At 43.1% G+C, this 22,948-nt stretch overlaps 1 protein-coding gene across 1 annotated transcript in view; it reads left to right on the top strand.

Annotated features, from left to right (window-relative positions):
• Nucleotides 1-22,948, top strand: part of LOC108138115 — a 38,684-nt gene that overhangs the window by 12,031 nt on the left and 3,705 nt on the right. The window contains 6 exon segments of the mRNA XM_017260141.2: nt 2,977-3,690; nt 16,740-17,723; nt 17,726-18,443; nt 18,597-19,380; nt 19,877-20,631; nt 20,700-21,984. Coding sequence (XP_017115630.2) covers nt 16,796-17,723; nt 17,726-18,443; nt 18,597-19,380; nt 19,877-20,631; nt 20,700-21,984 — 4,470 coding nt within the window. The 5' untranslated portion in view covers nt 2,977-3,690; nt 16,740-16,795.

Raw genomic sequence — 22,948 nt, 5'->3', positions numbered from 1 at the left:
GCTGTGTTTGAGAGTGTTGTATTTGTGTGTGTTTGCAGGCATTTGTTGTTGTTGGGTACTTAAATGTTTGCCTACGTGTCAGTCTTGTCATTGGCAGTTGCTCTCTCGCTCGAACAGGATGCTGCTTTTATGACAGTTCATTGATATTCATTTGTGTGTGTACCGCTATATAGAAAAATCCTTGGCCTGAGAAACGTCGCCTTTGGACTTCATATCAAATTTGGTTATGGCGAGGCAAGCGACGGCTGAAAAATTCAATTAAAAATCATGAAAAGCAGATGGGTAGAAAACAAAGCCTTGAAGGGACCGCAAATCGGCTTATGGCCATAAAGCGAGTTCCAAACGAAACTCATTCAAAAGTGAAGTTTGATTTCCTGCATGCGACTCTTCTTTATTTCCTTTTCCTTGCTTACTTTGCTGCGCCCGGGAGAAATATTGGAGAAATGCTGGCAATTTCCAAGTGCTCAGTCAACTCTGTCTCGGCCTCGTCCGTTTCCCCTTTATTCATTCCCTTTCTTGCTCACTGTCTGTCGCTTTATTTCCCTGCCTCAATCAATATGGCTTAGGCAGACTCGTTATAAATTCATGTCCGGCGTTTTTCTATATTTTTTTCCTGTGAGCCCCAGCATGAATATGAATGAACAACTGAATGTGAGTGTATACAAGTCCGCTACAAATAATGCCACGAAATAAGATTATCTTTTATCTTTATATGTTGTTAGTCCTTAAACAGTAAAGAATGCGAGTAAGGTCAAATTAGCATTTTAAGGAAGTATATTTTAGCTATCTTAATCGTGTTCAAAATTAAAATAATAAAACAATTTAGTAGCTGCCATAATTTTTCTAAGCCAATTGAAATAATACTACTATTTTGACCATAACTGTATATAACCATATAACCCAGTCATATATCTTGTGACAGTATTTTTTCCCAGCTTTCCCTTTTGAGCTGCCCTTTTTCTGTTTGACTTTTTGTACGCCAATTGAACTATCTAAAAAAAAACTCTTTTTTCATGCCTCTTCCTTGTTGTCTTTTGTGGGGAAATTCCTTTTCAAAATCCATTTCAAAATCCCCCGTCAGGATAGAAAAGTTCAAGTGTCGACAAACTTTAGCTTCAAAACCAAAGCAAACGAAATCTCATCAATTTTTCAATGCTCACCTTGAGGAAAAGGAAAACCAAAACAACAGCAACAAAAATTAGGAAAGCGAAGGGCGAAGCGGAAATTTCATGAGGTTAAAGCAGAGCAAAAAGTGGGTGTATACGCCAGCACACCCCCAAAAGACCATTGATATACGTCTTCTAGGCCGTGAGCAGACAGTGAGACACTTAATCCGCACGTTTACACCTCAACGCACACAACAAATGGGCGGGGGCGTGTCCCGGCGGCTGTATTACCTTCGCCTTGGTATTCACCATAATATTTGTGTATACTACTTAATAATTAACTGGAGAAGGGGGCGGGAAAACTTTGAGGCTTTCGCAACAAAAGACTCAAAGACGGCTTAATAAGGATGTGGCAATTGAAGGTCACGAAGTGGGCGCAAACGGGGTTGACACCGAAGCTAAACGTAGATTTCGATTTTCCATTTTCCCAGCAGATTCATTGCAGGTTCCATGAAAATCTATTGATCTATGCAATTAATTAAGCTGTAAAAATAATATATATTATAATTCAGTTAAGATGTTTACAGAAACTGCGCCACCAGCGATCAAAGCATTTGTTTCCCCAAATCTTATCTCTTTAACCTCCCAAGCAATTTAAATAATTTTAAGAACTTGACTTCCGACTAACATGATCCTTAATCAAACCATTAACAAATTAAACCGCATCTCCACTTTGAAGAAAGAACTGAATATGTTCAACTAATCAAACCAAAATAAAGAAATCCTCCCAAAAAGAATACCTTCAAACTTAAAATGTTTTCGCAAGTAAACTTTCCTTATTTGTTCAGCTCCCTAAGCGATTCCAGAGATATTTGCTCCAATTTTCTTGCGGGTGTCGCTTTCTTTTTCCTCGCATCAGCAATAAAGTGGGGCGAAAAGTTAGATGATTACAACCAAAATGCGGCGTTGCTTTAATTGCACTTGAACCCCAACCTTCGACTCCGACCAAACCCCACTTATCCCCCCAATCACCTCAGTTCAAGTTAATTTGCTCGGAGCCTGGCTCAATGGTGTTCCACTTGCTCATTAATTACAGCTTAGTCCGACCCTTAATGGTTTACCTGCAGATGCTGTTGGTGTTCTTGCAAATATATTCAGTTGTTGATTGTGTTACACTAATCGAAATAAAACCTAATTTAAATTTAATCTAATTATATGTTATAATAATACTAATATATAATTTATATATATATATATATGTAAATTAAATAAATTAATCTTTTTTTCTTCATTCCTGGCACTTTCACTTTCACCGCCTTTTCTACCTTTCCCTTTTGCGGCAGGTTGTGCTGCGGCTCTTTGGAAAAGGACTTTTCTTTGGTGTGGCTTTTTCCCGGCTATTTACTCGATGTTTTTTTACCTTTCGCTGGCAGCCGCTTCTTATTAATGCTTTGTAATCAAATACACTCTTACTTATCTCTTCTCATTCCCGTTCCATGAAATTTTTCGTTGATTATTTAGAGCTTTGCGTACTATTTGATGACCGCACGCCCTTTCCCCCTTCTCGCTTCGCATTTAATTAAGCAAATAGCAAAAAAAGTTGGTTTTTTTTGCGGGATTTCCCTTTTACGATTCCGGGGATTTTCAGGGGGTGGATGGTGCTAACTTGTTGCTCACTCTGTAAGCCTTTTTTGGTATCTATTCCTGCGGCGGTCGCTTTGATCAAATACTAATAAGCAAAGTCTGGAAAACAAAACAATTTGAAATTAATCAAATAAATATCTTTTTCGCATTTTTTAAATTTAAAAAAGCGAGATATATTACATTTTTCTTTTTTGGCACTTAGACAGCATTTTGAACTTTTTTTTAGCATTGGCATTGATTTCTTTCGTGCACACATGTGTGTGAACCGGGACCTCCTGCAACAACTTGTCGCCGTTCAACTGCAAATTTGCACGGCTGTCGCCCAGAGGAGCAGACGGAGAAGGACAGCTTACTTGCACACGTTTGCCAGCAGGAATTTAATAAGAAAAAATGCTGCCAGCAACGTGACAGAAGTGGAAATAGGGAAAATCAAGAAAATTGAAGGGGAATTCCTCTTAAAGCAACTGTCAGACGAATAACCGCAAATGCAGTTTAATATTAATCAAATTGCAGAGCAATTAACCAGCAAAAAGGAATCAGAAAGTGCGGTGGTAATACAGGAGATGCCGCAATTAATAATGAATAACACGCAAAACAAGGGACCTGGACGGGGAGACTTACTTCAGCCAAAATGTCAAGACTGCAACTACAAACAAGGTTGCCACTGGCGAAGACAACTCAATTAACCTCGACCTTCTCCTTACAACAACACCAATAATAACGATGACAACTTGCTGACGTCAGGCAACTGCAGCCGTCTCTCTATCTCTGTCCCCCAGCCATCTCACTTGCTCGCTCGCGTCGCAGCTTTTTAGTTTTTCAATGCCGAACGGTGGACATCGTGGGCAAGTCGTCGCTTTAATTTGAATTCCAGTTGACCATCGCCAATAGCGCAATAAAATGCATGAACTGAACCGAAAAAATAGGGTGTAAAACTATGGTAAGGACATCATCACAAATGACAATCTAACTGCTGTTCAATTTGGCTAAAAATACTTGCATTTGATATTTTTTATAAATTAACTTATTTAAAAATGTATAAATAATAATTGTATTGTGACAAAAAAAAATTGTTTTATGACCAACTACTGATTTATTTATTTAAATATAAAAAAAATAAATAAATGTGGAAATAGCGTAATAAATGCGTGTTGGCACATTACGAATTTTGCGCATGCGCATGCGCGCGGTTCCAAAACCGAAACAGCAAAGCCGGTAACCCCCTCCATCAGCGCCTACGATCGTCACGCTGCGTTTGCCGGCATTAAGCCAAACCTGTTTGTCAGCCCCTCGCAATGTTGCACAAGTGTCGACTGCTGCTGCTGCTGCTGCTGCTGCTGCTGCAGCTGATGTTTGTTGCCATTGCAGTTTCAGTTTCAAGAACCGGGTCAAGGTTGCTGCAGCGCCTCGGCGATCACAGCCAGTGGCAAAGTCAACGCCGGCAGAGCAGCGCAGCTTTCGCCTTGTGCGCTTTGCATTGAAAGTCAAGTTCGCGCACACATGTGTTTGGTTGACATTGGCCAACGACAGCGGCAACAACAACCATCTGGCCTGATGGCGATCATGAGGAGATCAGCAGTAAAAACATGCAACATGTTAGCTCCAATTTCGTAGACTTTATCTATTAAAAGTAGGAGATCTTTTGATAATAGTTGCAATACTCCCTTTAAAAGCTACAACAGAATCTGCAAAACTGTAGTTGTGGACAGAAACATTTGTATTTGTCAGAACAATTTTTTAATATGTTTTAATCTGATGCGCTTAATGGTAGTATTAAAGAATCCCGTTTTGGAATTATGCAAAAACATATGAGTTAATTGCATCAGCTGCCTCAACAGCTGTTTTTGTTTAATACGACACATCGAACTCTTTTCACATTAATAGCTTTCAGTGAACTCGCTTATATTACCAATTCAATTCGATGCCATGTGCAAAAAACAATCAAGCAGTATATATGGATGCAACCTGACACTGGGCAAAATTAAATTAATTGCGAGATACAATAATTAATAATGTTTTAATGAAATTGTCAAGCGAGGAGCGGAAAATTAAAAAAAATGGCAATAAAATAAATAAATCCAGCTAAAGAAAAGAGGACTTGTGGAGGGAGTTTTCCATCAGCTACAGGCAGCAATTTAATTTTGTTTGTGGCAACATTCTCTCACTGATTAATGGCTAGCCACGCACAGGAGACCTCCATTCCCTATTCCCCACCCCTTTCAAGGCCACTCAATCTGCTCCTGGCTGGAAAAACTCGAGCGCAATTTAAGCGAAATGCTATTAATTTTCATAAGTAAATGAAAATTAATGTACGTAGCTGCCATCCGCCCTCTTCATCCCTTATATGGAGAGCCTATATATGCGTGTTTGTGTAGTTTAGTTATAAAAGCCTTGGCAAGTAAAACTTTTCAGTGAATGGCACTTGAGGTGCAAGTGTTTGGCCACCCATTTCTGCCTAGATCGGTGGGCATTCCATGAAGTAATTTCAGATATTGTTCCCATAATCTATATAGGTTCGTTCCATTGTCAACAAGCTAGTGCTGTCATTCAGCAAACAGTTCTCAAAGTCATCGAGTGCCAGACCATAACACACTAAAGCAGAATTTATTTATACTATGTAGACTCTGTTTATTTAGATGCACCAGAGACCCTGAAAACTGCAGCAACTGAGATAGCAACATGCTGTCAGAGAGAGATGGGTAGAGAGCGGGCAAGGAGACAGAGTGTGAGATAGCATTGAGCAACTTGGCAGCCTCGATTGTGCACTCATCATCAGTAGTTGCTGTTTCTGCTGCTGATTTTGCTGTTCCAACGGCAACCGCAATGCCAAGCAACGACTCAAATGACTCAAGAAGTCGCTTTTGATAATAGCTAGAACAATTGCCATGGATTTTCCATACACTTTCGAAAGCAGGACAACCAACATAGTTATTGGTTACTTTTGAGACAAAAATTGTAATACTCTTTGACATTAACTCTAAAAGAATTCAGCTAAAAAGAAAATTAAGTTGGTAAGAATCTTAGTCCTCCAGTAATAGCAAATTAACGTTATATTATTTACTTTTTTTTTAATTTTTCAATTACAATTATAGAAATTTAGTTCATCATTAATTTTCAAGCATTTTGAATCATTTATAATATTGTTATTGATTCAGGCCTCCGCAGTTAAGAATAAATTCTGAATCACGCTTAAACCACAAAAGTGGATGCTAAAGTGGTTCACTCTTGGTGTTGTATTTATTATCTTTGTTGTTGTCGCTCTTTGTGGCTGAGAAAATCAATTGCCACAAGGCTAGACTTTGGCTCAAGTCACCTCCTGCCTGCTGCCTTCTGCCCCTTGCACGCAACGCTGCTGCAGAGCCAAAACGTTTTTTGCTGGTGATCTTGAACCAATTGCAAATTGCTAAAACGCAGCCAAAGCAACAACAGTCGTTGTCACGGCCAGCTACAGATACAGAAAATGGATTGAGCTACATTTATAGGTATGCCATGGCATTGACTGGCATCAATAAATTAGAATTGTTCTCTCAGCGCGCTCTTCTCGATTATTCGGCACTCTCTTCCCCTGCGAAACGGGGCGTATGCGTGATAAACTTGAACTTGTGCGTTCTCATTGCGAATCGTTGTGTGAACCGTGTTCTGTCAGCGATATATTTCACTTATCCATGCCATGTATGTAGTGTGCCTAGTCATATTTGCACATTGCGCATACGCAGCGTTGACCTCGCCTCGGACAATGCAACTAATTAGCGATTGCAGGCAGATAAACAACCAAGTGTGTGTCTGCGGACAATTGTTTGATTATCAATTAGTTTCGTACAGGCCCAAGTGGCTGACCTTAGCAGGCAGATAGCTTTAGATAGCCGTGGTGTCGGTGTCTCAAACCCCCTTCCCCACTCTTTATTTGCCTCTAAAACGCTTCTATCCCTGCCTGGAACAAATGAAACCAATGCCAAATGCTAAATATCTCACAACCCAAAGTCATTGAAATTTGCATTTGCTTTTTTTCTCTTGCAAAAACGTATCTCTCCCTCTCTTTGTGTGGTTTTTTCTCTTATTTTATGGGGAAAGAGCCGCAAAGGTTTGCTCATCATTATAAATGTGTCATCAGTTGAGTGGTTGATCACGCTCTTAATCGGAGCAGTTTTTTAAAGTGCAGCAAAAATAACAAGTTTTTATCCCAACTTAGTACACTTTGTGTAATTATTATTTTAATAAAAGCAAAAAAAACATTCAAAATTTCCATTTAAATAATCACACATTATTAATGCTTTATTTTTAAAAGGGTGGCAAGGGCTGTGGCAAAGTGAAACAATCTTTTTTTAACGCATGCAAATGATTTGTTGCGCCCTGAGACATTATTTAAAAGCGGCACATAAATTTGGACAAATCAAAAACGATGCATGTATTTTTTTTGATTCTTTCTGTGAAATAATTGAAATTTATGGGAGTTTTGTGGCCTATCCACGCGTGGCATCGGCATAGCCATCGACCCATAAATTTTTAACCACACTCTACTCGCCTGCCTCGAAGAATATTTAATAAACAAAACTTGCGCTAATCGTTAAATTATGATTAATGTGCCGACAACAAACAATAAACTTTCCCGTCCAAGAACACCAAAAACGTGCTCGGTATATAGCGCGGGCGACAGCTTCGGACGTGCCAACAAAATCCCAGACAAAAGACCAAAGACCAAAGGCCCAAGATGGAACGAAATCCAGACCCCAAGAGTTGAGTCCTTGAAGCCGAGTCGTGTGAGCTAAAATATGCGCCGCCATGAACTCTGCACGGCAACAACATGAAAACTTGGCAGACATTACGTGATAATATGTGACGAAGCGAGTAATTAGGAGGGCTGTGTGAAATAGAAAGACACCAAAGTTGATGATTAAGTCGGGAGTAGCCATATCGTACTTGCTGGAAGCCAATAAAATTATGAAGTGTTTGATAGTTTATTGAAGGCTTATCCATAAAAATCTGCATTATATGTCTTTAAAACAAATTGAATACAAAACTAGTTTGATTTAACACGTTATCAAATAATAAAAACTTAAATAAGAAGACAATAAAAATCTGTTAAGCATAAATTATTATTTTCTTTTAAATTGCAAATGTTATGGCAATAAGTTGCCACACTACTTATGATTATTAATTATTCTTGAGTTAAAATTTGCTTTGGATTTGCTAAGTAAGTAGACCAACTTTCTCGCTACTTTATTCCGCAGAATAAAACCGTTTGCAATCTGCGACACCACTGCATAATTTTGATCTGGCCTTGGTCTTGTTTTCTCCCCAATTCATTGGCCATGTCACCGTCTGGGCCAAGTTGCCTTTACGCCACGCCGCTTTTGCATAATTGAAGACAGCCTTTGCTGCTCCTACTGCCGCTGCTGCTCCTGTGTTTTTTTTTAGAGCCAATGGCGTATTTTAGCTTAGCTTAGCTCAGCTCTGAACTTGCCTAGACCGAAGTCAGCTTATTAAATATTAAAAGCCCAACTGGGGACCGCTAAATCCTGCGGCTGTCAAGGTGCCGCAAGAACTCAACTCAAAAGCCCCTCACACATCCTGCAAAGCTGGGTGGCAAAGCAGGCAGCTGGGGCAGGTGTGTTGCTGCCAACTGCCACCTGCCACCTGCAGCCGAATTCAATTTCTTGTCGTCCGCTTAGTGCCGCTACCATCTTGTCAAAGCCAAAACTCAGTTGCAACTCTGTAGAAAATAGGAAAACGAAAAAAACCCCGGAGAAAACCATGGCAGAAAAGAGTGGAAAGTGGAAGAAAAAATCAACTACTAAAAGTATTATTATTGTTGGTTGCACCTGGAGGTGGTTTACTTTGTCACGGATATGTTTTCTTTAGACTTACCATGTCAGACCCGACTCTATATATCCCTATGAGTGTGTGTGTGTGCTTTCCCCAAGTGTGTGTGTTGAAACATGCCGGAAGTTAAATAGGAAATTTTATATGCTTTTATAACTGTGCACGTGTCTACAAGTGGCGAGCTCCGAGTTGCAAGCTGCAGCCAAAGCAACGAGTTCTTATATATATACAGTTGCCGACAACGCAATAGCACATAAGATGGCTACATTAAATACAAAATTAATGTAGTTTGTATGTCAAATAATTTGTTTCTTACAATGTTAATTAACTAGGCAAAATTACTATTAAGATGTAAACATTAATGACCAAACACTTAGTTTGGTTCCAATATTAATTTAGTGTTTGTAAATTAAAAAAATAACAAACAAGTGTTTATTTAAACAGTTACTATAAATCCAATAAGGCTTATATTTAAAACCCTTTCGAACTCTCAGTGCTATTATTTTGAACACAACTGTATGCAGGTGAATGTGTGGGACTGGGTGTGTTACCTTGCGGCAAGTTGTTCGTTTGATGAAGTACCGCTCTTGGTTGCGGCTGCGGCTTTGACTGCAACTTGCAGAAACTTTGAGGCTAGTGCGTGCATCCTGCCTCTTTACCACAACCACCGCACACCCACCTGTATAAAAAATGCACGTGTATAGATTTTCTCCTTGAGAACCAATCGAATTTACCTGTAAAGCCATGAACATGCCTTAAGCATGGCAAGCGAACAGAAATCTCTAAAAAATAGGCTATGAAATATGGCCGACCCAATTGCCAGCGTCAGGCTGCTGTAATTTATGAATAGAAGTCGAAAAGTTATTGACTTATTAATGGTGATGAATTATCCTTATCCTGACAGGTTTACTTTTGACCATATTCTTAGTTTATGACCGATATTTATCAAATTTTGGATTTTAAATTATTGACATAACCCTAATCATTCATTACAAAATGAAAACACTTAATCAATGAATTTCACTTGTTCTTCACTGTCTGGAATTCAACACCAATTTTTAAACTATGTCGTTCTGGGATTAAGGAAACAAACTGCAACAAATAATTTTTCTCTTGCCTTCTTTTTGATTACTGCAACAAGCCTGAACATTGTTGTCTGCATTTGTGCGGCTTCATTACACCCACTTGGCAGGATCCATGGCTCCCTTTGCCTCGTTCACTGACCAAGCAACACTTTTTCCAACCACATCACCATAGGATGGAAAAGCTTCAAGCTCCACATGCTGCACTCGAGCAACTTTCTGCGCTCTGTGGGCGAAATTGAGCTGCTTCATTTGGCGCGGTGGCAAGGGGCGTAGGGAGGGGCAGCCGGTTGCAATAGTAGCTCCATCAAGGCAACAGGCAAACAAACAAGTAGAGTTTTTGGCACTGGCTGGACGGGGAATCACACACATCCTTTCACATATCCGGAGCACACTTTTCAACGCTTTCGGGCCAAGTGTTTGATTAGAAAAGTTTACAGAATAGTTGCCTAAAAGATTTGAGACTGAACCAACTGCAGTTTGAGTCCGTCTCTCTGGTGGTCAAAATTTGCCCGTGGCACGTGATCTGGTCCAACATGTCCTGTTCATAAATGCAGTATTAACTGAACGTAGTGAAATTTCCCCACATTTATCACGAGAGCCTATGGCAAAACCAGAGTGGATGGGAGCAGCATAGAAAACCCTTCTCAACAACGGGCTTAAATGTCAAGTGTCCATGTCTGATGCTGCCCATGGATGCTTCCTGTCCTTCCGGGCTTGCATGTCCTTCCAACCCGTTACTGTGACCTCTCTCGTTCCCCTTCGCATATACACAGGCAAAATGGCAACACAAATGCTTAGCTTATGCTTTTTAAAGCTATGCTTTTTTGACACAGTCACAGTAACTTGAAAATGGGTTAAAACCATAAATAAAGTAAAAGTATGCAACTCACATTCTAAAAAATTGTTAAGTTCTTGAAAGAGTATTTTTTTAATGATTAAATTCTTGCAGTGCAAAATGAATAAAAATGCATGACCGCAACACATTTCTCAACTGAAAATCCCCGCCTCCTCTTTGCGGCCTTTGCCTTAGAAGTGTTAAAATGTTGATTGTCCTTTTTTGTCGGCGCCTCGTGTGTCTGTGTCTCTGTCTGCGGGTGTAGGTATGTGTGCGTGCCCCTCTGCCACAGTGTGCGTGTTAAGTGTTTGTGCTTTGCAACGCCTTCAGTTGGATTCTCCTTCCGTTTTTCACCCTCTCCCTTTGTGTCTGCGCTTCGTGCGTGTCACAAATAAATTTTTAAGTAGCATTTGTGTTGATTGCCTTGAAAAAGGACACGGAAAAGTCCCTCAGCCCAAGGACCAAACCGAAGCCTCAAAAAAACAAAACCCAAACCGTAACCCGCATCGCTGCTCGTATCGTTTTACGGTTTCGGCTTAGCCTCTCGACAACTGCCGCCCGCCTGAAGTGCTCTTGATTTCCACATTACATTCCTCTGATGGCTTTTCTTTTTGTCCGTCTTCGCTTTTCTTTTCAAGTGGATCCCGTTCTTCTGCCTGGTTAACAAATTAAGTGCGGTAAAATGTCATTCGGATTGCGACAAATTAAAATAGTGTAAATGGAGATGTTGCCATGCTTGTGGTTTTTCCTGTTTGGTTTTGGCTGTGAAATTGATTAAATGGAAAAAAAAGGTATTGATTAACTGGGAAAAAAATAGGTAAGCTCGTCAATAAAAACAAGTTTGAAAAAAAATTATAAACTTTTACATATTCATATATATTTTTAAGCAAACTTATAATTCATATAACTTTCATATCCTTCACTTTTTATTGAGTACCTCAAAATACATTTATTTAATGATTTAAAAATTTATAAACTAAACCATCATAAATAGTTACATTTGTTTTAACGAGTGTATATACTCTTATACATTTAAAAATGAATTTCAACAAATCTTGTAATCCTAAAATTGAGGCATATTGCTCATCAGACATGTCTTAAATTAACAGACTCTGCAAAACTTTCTTCGATTTTCTGTTGTCTTACATTCTTAAAGAGCGTAGACTGCTGCTCTATTTCCATGTCTCTTTAGGTTTCTCTTTACTAAAACACACTGTTAAGCATCCTTTAAGAGTCTTGTAAAAGGTATTTACAGTCCTCTGCAGAGGAAGAGAGACCAACTAGCCAACAGCAGCCGAAGTTGCGGCTTCACCAATAGCAGCATCCTTTTCACAGCATTTTTGCTGGGAAAATCCAACCGCGGCGGTCACTTCTTCAGTTGTTGTTGGACCACTAGAGCGATTCGTTGTGTGACGGCTAAAAAAAACCGGGAAAACATTTGCTAAGAGAGAGAAATAAGGGAAGGGGAAGAGAAAGAGCGACGTTTTTTGTTTGGTTCGGTTAAACAAAAGAAAAGCTTGCTGTTAAATCCGACGGCAGCCGAATCAAGTAAGAGTGAGTGTGTGTTTTTTGTGTGTGTCTGTGTGTGTAGTGTACTTGTGTGAGTGCAGACAATGCAAACGGGGCGCATTAGCAACGTTGTCCTGCCATTTTTTGCTTTCTGTTAATTTTCATGTGCGCGGGTTCATGGGTATCTCGTTTGTGATTTTTCCCACCTCGTGGTTTTCCTTTCAGCGTTTTCTTTTTTTTAATGTTTTTACCATTTTTTTTATCAGCAACCGTAACTATCGAGGCATATTTTTGTTTTTATTTTGATTTTGGTCTTTACTATTCGTCACACATATCTGTATTTGCTAATTAGTTGTAGTGCATATATAGCTGAAAAACTCGGATGGCCAACATGTCGTATGAGTGTCAAGACAAGATACTGACAACTTCGCGTCATGTTTATGTATGAAGGAAATAGGGTGACTTGTGGTGGTTTTCCAAAAATAAGGGCCACGGAAATATATTCACACATTCATAGCCAACGGCACAGCAGGTGACTGTCAACATATGCCAACATATGCTCATACCAACACCCGTACTAAATAGCAAATGAGAAAAAATGCCAACGAAAAACGACTTTCGGTAGCAACTTTAATTACTATTTCGCTTAGATTCTTGAGCACGTTCCAGTCACTCAACTTTAATCAAAAACGGAAGCAGAAGCTCTAGCAACTTCCGGTCATTTTTTTTTTCGCGACCAGAACAAAAACAAACTAAAAGAAATTCCCAAGTGTTCACAAAGAAGTTACAGGCGTGGTGCGATTTCAAACTCAAAAATCACAGCAGGCAAAGTTTCGACCTTGGTATTTGTCTAGGAAAAGAAAGAGAAGAAATAGGAAACACTGTTTTCTTTATGCTGGCTCATCAGTGTGCGTGTGTGCTAGGAACGACTCAATATGTGTGGGTGACTTTCAGCAAATGGATTTCTACGTGACAAATCTTTATTTAATTTCAAGAATGCGAAATAAACTTTTGCGACTGTTGAGATTTATCTGAAGGCAATATAAACGCGTTGGCCCCAATGATCCCTATGGATGCGGCGAATGGCTGACTGTTTTGTAAAAGTTTTGACTGCCTTGACGTTTTAGATTTAGCAACAGCATCTTTAAGTAAAAGCAAAGTTTCCGTCTTCAATTTTGGTTTCTGCAAACGAGATGTGGCAAAAAACTGGTTAGATTGTAACCTAAATGTAAGCAATTTAAATTCAAATTTAAATGGGGCCAATTATATTTGAGGAAGATATTTTCCGAACGTTGTTAATTATTAACTTTGCTTTTATTCGCAGCTGTTAAGTCTTTTTACGAGAAATGCTTTACATTTTCGCACTGACATAAACAGCGCGATAACATCCTCTCGAAACGATCATGAAATTAAAATGAAATGGCCAACCTTAAGGGCATCGATAGCGTTAGTTGCCATCGAATAAACAAATTGATGATGAATAAAAATAAACATTTCGTCGAGCATTCCAGCAGTCTTTTTCCCTCTGGCACATTTCTTATTTACTTCTTTGCAGCTTGCAGTTAATTTGTAGCAACAACACAGCTTCCGTTCTCTCATTTCCTTTCGCTCCACCTCCCTTATCGCCCCCATCCTCTTCTTCTGGTCCGCAACCAAATGACCAAACAAGGAAATTGGCAACCAGAATGCCTCTTGGTCCACAGAACCTTAACGATTGCAGTGCCAATTAAGCTGCGAAAATTCGAACCGAACTGTCGAGACATTTAAGTCGCAGAAATTACCAAATTATGTAACTACTTAGGGAAAACATTTTGCTTTTATGATATTTTCTTAAGGGCTGGTTGAAAAAGCCTTACTTTTTTTAAAATCGGGCCGAACCCAATGTAAATTTATATATTGGCATAATTTAAAATTAAATTAATTTTCTTTTTTAATAAAATTATATTTTGGCAAGGAAAATAAAGAATTAATAAATGTGGTTATAAAGACGACTATAAGGAATATAACTAGAATAAAAATAAATAAAAATAAAAATGTACATAGGTACAGAGACTTTAAAATAATTTAAAAATATATATACAGAATGGCTGGTTCTCAATTAAAAAGACAGAAAGCTAAAAAGTTCCAAACAGTTTGGAGCCCATGGGCCGAGAGCCATCAATCAAAGTGCCGCCAACGCTCAACAGTTTTTAATGCAGCCCCAGAAAAAAGGCGTTCCACTGTCGCCTCATTATCACCAAAAAACAGACCAGAAACAGACCAAAACTGAGGAAAAGATGTCTTAGAGCGTCAAAATTTGGTGATGAAGGGTGAAAGGGGTGCGGGATGGGGATGGGGATAACCAGGATAACTGAGGATTGCCAGGACAACGGGCTAAGCCCACAGCAAGATTAATTAAGTCCGCGTAGGCTGCAACAGCAGCAAGAAAAACAAAAACAAAAACACAAGCAAAAACAAGAAAAAAACAATGGCAACAGCTTGGGCCCGGCAAGTGCGTGCCCCGCCCACATCCTTGCCTTATCCTTTGTAGCATACTTTTTGGCGTCGCGTGAGAAATTAAAATTTCAAAGCGAGACGTGCTGCCGCATAAGCAGGTTGTGTGCCTGCCTGCGTGCCGGTGTGGGCCTGTGTATTTACTCAGACAAGAACAACAAGAAGAACAGCCAAACAACTGAAAACTGAGAAAAAAAAAAAAGAAAACATCAAAAATAACACAAACAAAATGTAAACAGAGGCAAATAAGCAGGAAGCAGCTCGTCGACGTATTTTCTCATTCGCCTTCCGTAATAAGCGCGGTGTCAACAATGCATAAGGATAAGACGATCCTGTCCAGGACGAGGGATACCTGAAACAGTGATTAAGACTTCGATTAAAGATGAAAAATAATTTGTAAATATATAACTAAAATTATAATAATTCAATAAAAATTAACTTTTTGATGTGTTGAAAATGGACATGAAATAATACCAACAGTTCGGAGTTCCTAAGCTACAAAAAAGATTAAAATACAATCTATAAAATATTTTCGGATTTTTTAAGCTTGTTTGAATTAATTTATTTCAAACCAATTGTTTGTCCACAATTTTACCGACAAACTAAGCTATCATTTAAGTCCACCTGACCGACAACAACCGAAATTGAATTTTGTCTGGGTCCTGGCCCCTAATCGTTAGCAGTGACTCCTTCACACTACACCTTTATACATTGTCCTGCCAACCCTGGGCCAACCCATCAAGCCAAACAAACGCAGCTACACACACGCACTTGGACTCCTCTCTGTTAATGAGTTCCGCCTTGACGCTGATGAGGATGTAGGGTGAAGGATGTTGTGTGGTGGTGGATGTTGGGTGGATGATGAGCTTGTTGCTCTGCGACAATAAACGTGTTGAATGTCAAGAGTACACAGCCTAGTGTGTGTGCGTGCGTGCGAAATACATATGTGAGTTTTAATGTATTTCTCGCGCCATCTCTTTTTATAATTAAATATGTTAGTTAAATGATGACACCAGAGAGATGCTCCATCAAATTGTACTTTTTTCTGGTCCCCTCTAAGCCAAAACACAATTGCGGTTTATGGGGGAGACCTAACACACACACACACACATGTGGTGCGAGAGGGCAATAAAAAACGCTTAAAAAGCAAAATTACTGCATTTGATAAAAACGACACCCCAAGGATTAGCCGCCGTTTCGGGAAAGCTTCACAGAATTTCCTCGCTTCCTGTGCACTCAAGCAAACGGTGGCTCCCAAAAAAGGTTGACCTTCATTGGGTCTTTGGCTCTTTATTCGGTGTGCGTGTGGGAGCATTGAAAATTTTCCAGCTCCCTAACTCGATCCCAGCCTCCATTTCCCTTTTTCAACTTGGCCAACTCCAATTAGCCCTAAAATGGATTTGTGTTACGCACAAACTACAATACATTTACCTCTGAGATTTGCGGTGGCCCTTAGGGTTCGTTTTCCTGTCAGAATTTTGGAATGAATTTCCATTTTCCGTTGCTCAATTTCCCGACTTTCTGTTGATTTTACGCTACTTTGTCGCTTTTTCGTCGGACAGAAAACATTTCATTTCATTTAAATATCCTGCGAAGAAAGTTACGAAAACTGAAACCAACTTTTGCTGATAAAGGCTGGCGGCGGAGGGGAGTAAGTGGGGAAGTGAAAAGCGCTGAAATATTTATGAGATTCATGTGTGCTTGTGATAATGTATGTGTAATGAGTTGGGCAAGTGTTGAAATCTGCATTTTAGGCAGCCTTTGTATCGCATTTGGGATTTCATTTCCTCAGTTTGTTCTCTTTTTGAAAGTCTGAAACACAAGGGTAGTGTATTGTTTCAAGTTTCTAGTTCATGTGTATAGTAAACTCACTCATACTGAAATTTATTCCATTTAATAAGTTTTATAAACATATTTATTTGAAGACAATTCCATTTTTTTATAAACTTTTTTTGGCAAGATAATATGATGCTAGCTTTTACCTTAATAGTTACTTTTTTTCGCCAAAACCTTGTACCAAAATAGATCCAAAAAACTTGTACCTTTTCCAACAATAAGTTTCTTAATCCATGTATATCTAAACTGTATTATTTAGGGCAACGCCCCCTAGTTTAAAATATTACTTTTGAGACTGAATCGTAGATCAAAATATGTTATATTAAATTATTACACAATTTCAATTAAAGAAACATTAATACGTTAATTTGCAACAAAGACTTAATCACATTGCCCTTCCTCTTCTTACAGTTGACCACTAGCCAGTCTTGAGGGAGTTGCCAGGACACCATTCAACAAGCAGCACCATGGACCTGCCGTCAATGGTGCAGCGTTCGGGTGACACGCTCATCGTGCGCAGCGTGGTCAGCGGCAATCAGCTGTACACGGAGCAGGGTGGCCACCATCCTGCCGGCAACACCGGCAACACGGGACACATGCCGAGCAACTCCAGCAGCAACACGGCAGCAACACAAGCGGGCTCATCGCTCCTGGAGCGACATGTGGAGCGTTACCGTCTGCAGCAATTGCTGCAGCAGCAGCAACAAGCGGCCGCAGCCGTTGCAGTTGTTAACAGCGTGCAGCAGCAGCAACAGCAACAGCAGCAGCAGCAACAGCAGCAACAGCATCAGCAACAGCAGGCCGTCATCGGCATGGACGCCAAGGAGGAGGGCCTGCCGCAGTGCAAGATCAAGCGGAACTACAGCTGCAACCACTGTGCGTACTTCACGCAGAACCCGCGCTACCACTTGACCCACCTGCGCGACGTGCACGGCGAGAAGATCGTGATCAACAAGTGCAAGCTGTGCCTGTACGCCTCGCGTCACTTCCAGAAGCTGGTGCGGCACATGAAGATGGTGCACGGCTGCACGGACGGCATTCCCAGTGGCCATGGCCAGGCCCGTGGCAAGCGGGGCATGAGCCGGGAGGCACGCAAACGGCGGCTGGAGGAGAGCGTCGGGGTGATGGGCGGCCAGAGCCTGACGGTGGCCGTGCCGGATGTGCCCACCCTGGAGCAGGTGAAGCGGGAGCTGCTGCTGCAGGAGGAGAAGCTGCAGCGCGACATACAGGCCTTCAATCAGCGGCAACGGGAGGAGCAGCAGCGCGAGCAGCGCGAACTGGAACTGGTGGCCACCAGTGCGTATGAGCGACAGATTCAAGTGCTGCGCGACTACGAGCGCCAGTCGCCGGCCGAACCGCCCACTCCCTCGCCCACCAGCGGCTCGGCCACGCCCCCTCGAACGGGGAGGAGCCGCAGAACCGGCTGCTCAAGTGCAGCGCCTGCGAGTTCACCACCCTCTACAGAACCCAGTTGCGCGCCCACGAGCTGGCCGAGCACGGCAAGACGAAGTTCTTCCGCTGCGACAAGTGCAGCTATGTGACCCACATCAAGGCACGGTTCAGCAAACACGTCAAGTACCACTCCATGCCGATGATCAAGTGCGTGACCTGCGACTTCCGCACGCCCTACAAGTGGAATCTGGACCGGCATATGAAGAACCACGGCGGCGCGGGTGCCTTCAAGTGTGCCGCCTGCGATTTCACCGCCGACATTAAGCAATCGTTGACGGTGCACGAGATGAACCACCATGTCCCACCGGTGGGCAATGCCGGCTCCATTTGGCCCAGGCGCCAGAATAAGGTCGGCGCCAGTGAGATGTGCGACGATTTCCTCAGCGACTCGGCCGAGCTGGAGGACCAGTACAATAACAACAATGTGGACGATGAGCTCGACGGCGTCGAGGATCCAGACGAGGCCATGAGCGGCGGCGAGGAGCAGCATCAGTTGGCGCTGCATCACTACGGCAAGCGGAGCAAGTACGACGAGGAGGAGGAGCCCACGGATCTGTCGCAGAAGGGCGGCTGCTCCTCGGACACATCGAGTGTGGGCACCACCACGCCCAGGGCCCAGCGACCAGTTCCCAATCTCATCCCAATCAGCAAGGGAGCCAAAGAGTAAGTAAACCAATTAATAACGAGTGAAACCCGTTACTCGTTGAGAATATTGTATTTGTTAAAAAGTCAGTATCTATGTACGTATGTACATATGTATGTATGTAGGTAGAAGAATGCGTTGCCAATCCTAAAAATAATGCTTTCCCCTTTCAGCGTATTGAACCTGTCCAAGGAGACGAATGCCTCGCGCAGCTCCCTGACGGAGATTGCGTCCATGTTCTTCAACGAGAAGCAGATTTCCGAGATGCTTGACAAGTCGGATGTGCCCCAATTGTCGCCGGCGACGACAGTCGCGTCCCAGAACTCCACGCGCAGCCTGATGACCAAGAAGACCAGCTTCCTGGACAAGCTGAAGGCGGGGGCGCAGCACGAGAACCTGGTGTGCCAGTGCGGCCACGTGGCCAAGTGCCTTTCGGAGTCGATCATTCACGGCAAGAGCTGCCACGCCTCGGCGGTGATCATTGACGACGATGACGCCGGGCTGCACGAGGACGATGCCGACGACCGGCTGGAGATCGACGAGGACGACGAGGACCACCACTCCCATTCGGCGCTGAATCTCAGTGTGACGGGCTCCACCCGCTGCCAGCATTGTCGCCACCGCTGCAAGTCCTCCACGGACCTGCTGCACCACCTGAAGCAGTGCGTCGAGGCGATCCGTTGCGCCAACGAGATGTACGACTCGAACTCCGGGGAGAGCGGATCGGATCGGCGGCCGGACGCGCACAGCCTGCAGCAACAGGCGGCGGTGCAGCAGCAGAGGGTGTGCATCTGGAACAAGGCCACCAAGGAGATCGTCGCCGCCGCAGCCGCTGCATCCTGCATCCAGCAGGAGAACAGCGGCCACAGCCTGGTCAAGTCCCCGGCCGGAAGTCAGGCGGCTAGCAACGAGGAGAACAGCTACTACGGCGTGGAAACGGCTCCCGGCTACGGCGAGGTAAGTCCGGAGTTCACTCAGCACAGATTCCACAGCCGAAGATCCCAAAATTAGTGTTTATTAGTTCCTCAGTTTTTTTTCAATTCAGAGGTTTTAAGACGAAACAGTACTTACATAGAAAGTGTCTGTATAATTTTGTAGTTGCTCTAAAACTATTCCTACAATAAAATATAATATATACATTTTGAAATGTATATAAAAAATTAAAGTTAAAAAATACACAAAAAATAGACACTTTTAGAATACACTGTATTTAATCTATATTTGATTTAATTTAAATAAAATTTTCGGACATTAAAATCAATTCCGAAAAGAGTCGAATGAAACATATAAACAAATTTTTTCAAAGTTAGTTATATCGTTGAATAACTTATAAACCAGTCTATAAGTTTAAAAGGGATCCTTAAGTGTTCAAGATCTAAGATGTTAGGCCCCTGAACCCCAGCACGAGCATATGCCACGTCAAAATGAAATTTGACTCTTTCACGCACTGCAGGTAACCAAAAAGATGACGCCCGAGGAGGAGGCAGCCAACTCGTCCCTGAAGAAGGTGTACAAGTGTCCGCACTGCAGCTTCTGGGCCTCGACGGCGTCCCGCTTCCACGTGCACATCGTGGGCCATTTGAACAAGAAGCCCTTTGAGTGCTCCCTCTGCTCGTACCGCTCCAACTGGCGCTGGGACATCACCAAGCACATCCGCTTGAAGACCATTCGCGATCCCTCGCACAAGACGGCCAAGGTGCTGATGAACGACGAGACGGGCCGCCGCAACTACACCAAGTACAACAAGTACATCACCCTGATGAAGGTCACCGAGGAGGATGGCGACCCCAAGCTGATGAAGTCCGGCGAGATGACCCCCAACCAGGTGGCCTCGCTGGCCTTCCTCAAGGACTACGCCAAGGTGGGCTCTGTTTCCGGGCAGGACATTACCCTGGAGCCGGTGCTGCCCAGCAAGCCGAATGTCCTGGACGATGCCCATCTGGCGGACAACCTCATCCGCATACCGCTCTTGGCCACCATGATGAACGCCGCCATGGCCCAGCAGCAACACCAGCAGCATCAGCAGCAGCAGAAGGAGCACCAGTCCACGATGATCACGCCATCGGTGACCATTTCGCCGGTGAAGCGAGCAGGCCAGGGATCGGGTTCGGTGTTGCAGGGCAAGCCCAGCGATGATCTGATCACCGAGGTGCACCAGGAGGGCAACGAGAAGAGGACGGTCTACCGCTGCCGCAAGTGCAACTTTGGGTGAGTTTGGGGTCAAAGGTCGCTGCTTGAGGGGAACTAATTGGTGTTTCTTTTCGCCCCTCTAACAGCCACCAGAACCGTGATGCAGTGCTGGCCCACGTGAAGATCCACTACCAGGACGCCAGCTACCCGAAGTCCAACTCCGGCGCCGCCGCCGCCGGCACCTCACCGCTGCAGGTTTCCGTGGGCGGAAATCCGCAGTTCTACATGAACAAGGTCTTTGCCGCCATGTGCCTGTCGCAGTCGTCGCCCAACTCCGGTTCGACAGGTACGAGTCCGGCCATCTCGGCCGGACTGCTGCAGCGGGCCATCCAGGAGGCGCAGCACTCGCCCACGCCCAGCGCCAGCGCTCTGAGCGGACTTGCTTTGGCGTTGGCGGGCGGAAAGCCACAAGCCAATACGACGAAAGCCAGTGCCGCCTCCATTTTAGAGCACGGTGAGCAGAAAGCGAGTCAAAACGAGGCAAGTGCCGACAGTCTGACGTCGCCGAACACCACCACCACCAGCAGCAGTCGAACCACCACCAAAGTCACCACCACCACAACCACTAGCACCACCAAAGACACAACCAGATCGCTGCAGGATCTGCTCACCTCACCGCGCAGTGCCAGAAATGGAAACCATCTCTCTAATGCTAACAGTAACTCGGTTGTGGGAAATGGACTCCGGCAGGATGCCGTCTACGTCGCCTCATCCAACACCACACCACCACTACAACCACCACCTTCCAACTCAGTCAGCAAGCCCAATGCATCGCCTTTGCCAGTAACTACCACTCCTACTCCTATTTCTACTGCCACACCAGCTCTTTCAAAGTCCCTGGCTCATCAACTGGGTGCGGGTAACCACCACAGCTCATCCTCATCCCCATTCTCATCCCATCACCATCAGCAACAGCAACATAATGACCATCCACTCATGGCCGGTGATGGTTACCACCTGGCAGCGGGTTTAACCCATGCCCACTCCATAAGCACTAACCCAAAAGCCAAACCCAACTCCAACTCCAACTCCTTTCCCTCGTCATCGTCGTCGTCGTCGTCGTCTTCGTCATCGTCGTCATCTTCGGTGGCCTCCACCTCATCGGCCGTTGGCTCCTCGTCCTCGTCTTCGTCGCCGCCGCCTCCGCCAGCCTCCTCCTCCTACCTGGCTGCGATGGCGCCCCAGCAGCAGCAGCAGCAACAGGTGCCGCCTGCCGTGCCGATGCCCCATCCGCAGACGAGATTCCATAGCCAAAGCCATAGTCCAGGTAGTCCCAGCATCCTCACCATGGCCGATGGCGATCGACGCGACCCGTCGCCCTATCGCTGCGGCCACTGCCACCAGGTCTCGAATTGGAAGCATGTCATCCAGGTATGGCCCAGTGCACTTAACTGGTTTTGTGTTTTGTCCCATTGAAAAACCGAAACGAGCCGCCAATCCCCGAAAGATTCGTTTTTGACCCGAACGCGTCTGAGAAGCCTGTGCCCAGAAATAGGAATTTATCATTAGGTTTAAGGAAGGTTTAGGCAAGATTAAAATATTCCTATTTTGTTTTTAAATGTAATTCATTCTGCAAAAGAGATCTGTTTGAAAAACATATCAACAGAATTGAAATTATACGAGTTTAAATGTTAAGCCAGTTTATTGATTTTAAAAGATGACCTATTAAAAAAATTAAGTTTCATATTATTACGATTCATCTTTTTTGTTAATATAACACGTTAAGCAATTGCAAACTTCGTACCCCTTAAAAAAAAAGGCATATAAGACTAGATTTTGACCGATTTTTGATACATTTTCTTAAAATAATGTAAAGACATAATTAGTGCTAGAACGATTTAGACAATTTGCAGTCTCCGATCCGATCCGACACTTCCGCCACCCATCTCACCACCCACATCTGTGTCCGTAGTCCCTGCGCTGCGCTGGTAAATATGCAAAGTCAATTTTAACCCCCTCCCCCCTTTTTATTACCCCCCCTTTTTTATTACCCCGATTTTGACTGTTTAAATGTGTGGTGTCTGGTCTTGCTTTTGTTGTACTCTATATGATAAACGATTATTAACTATAAGAAAATCATTGGTGAAAGTCTTGCTTGCTCTCTTTACCTCTCGAACTAAATGTAACCCATAAATCCAAAATCATGAAAAAAAACAAACAAACAAACCCATGACACCATAAAAATTCTAAGAAAAAACAAAGCTAACCTTTAAGGGATTCTCATTACGGTGCGAGGGTTTTCGATTGGGCTAAACTCATGGTTATATATAATATATACCCTGCAAAGGGTATATTCAATACGCATTCACACACATACACACACAAACACATATAC

This window comes from Drosophila elegans, unplaced genomic scaffold (genome assembly GCF_018152505.1).
Source record: "Drosophila elegans isolate 14027-0461.03 unplaced genomic scaffold, ASM1815250v1 contig_814, whole genome shotgun sequence".
Lineage (NCBI taxonomy): Eukaryota > Metazoa > Arthropoda > Insecta > Diptera > Drosophilidae > Drosophila > Drosophila elegans.
Note: the sequence above shows the minus strand (reverse complement) of the source record. Positions and strands in the feature narration are given on the sequence as shown.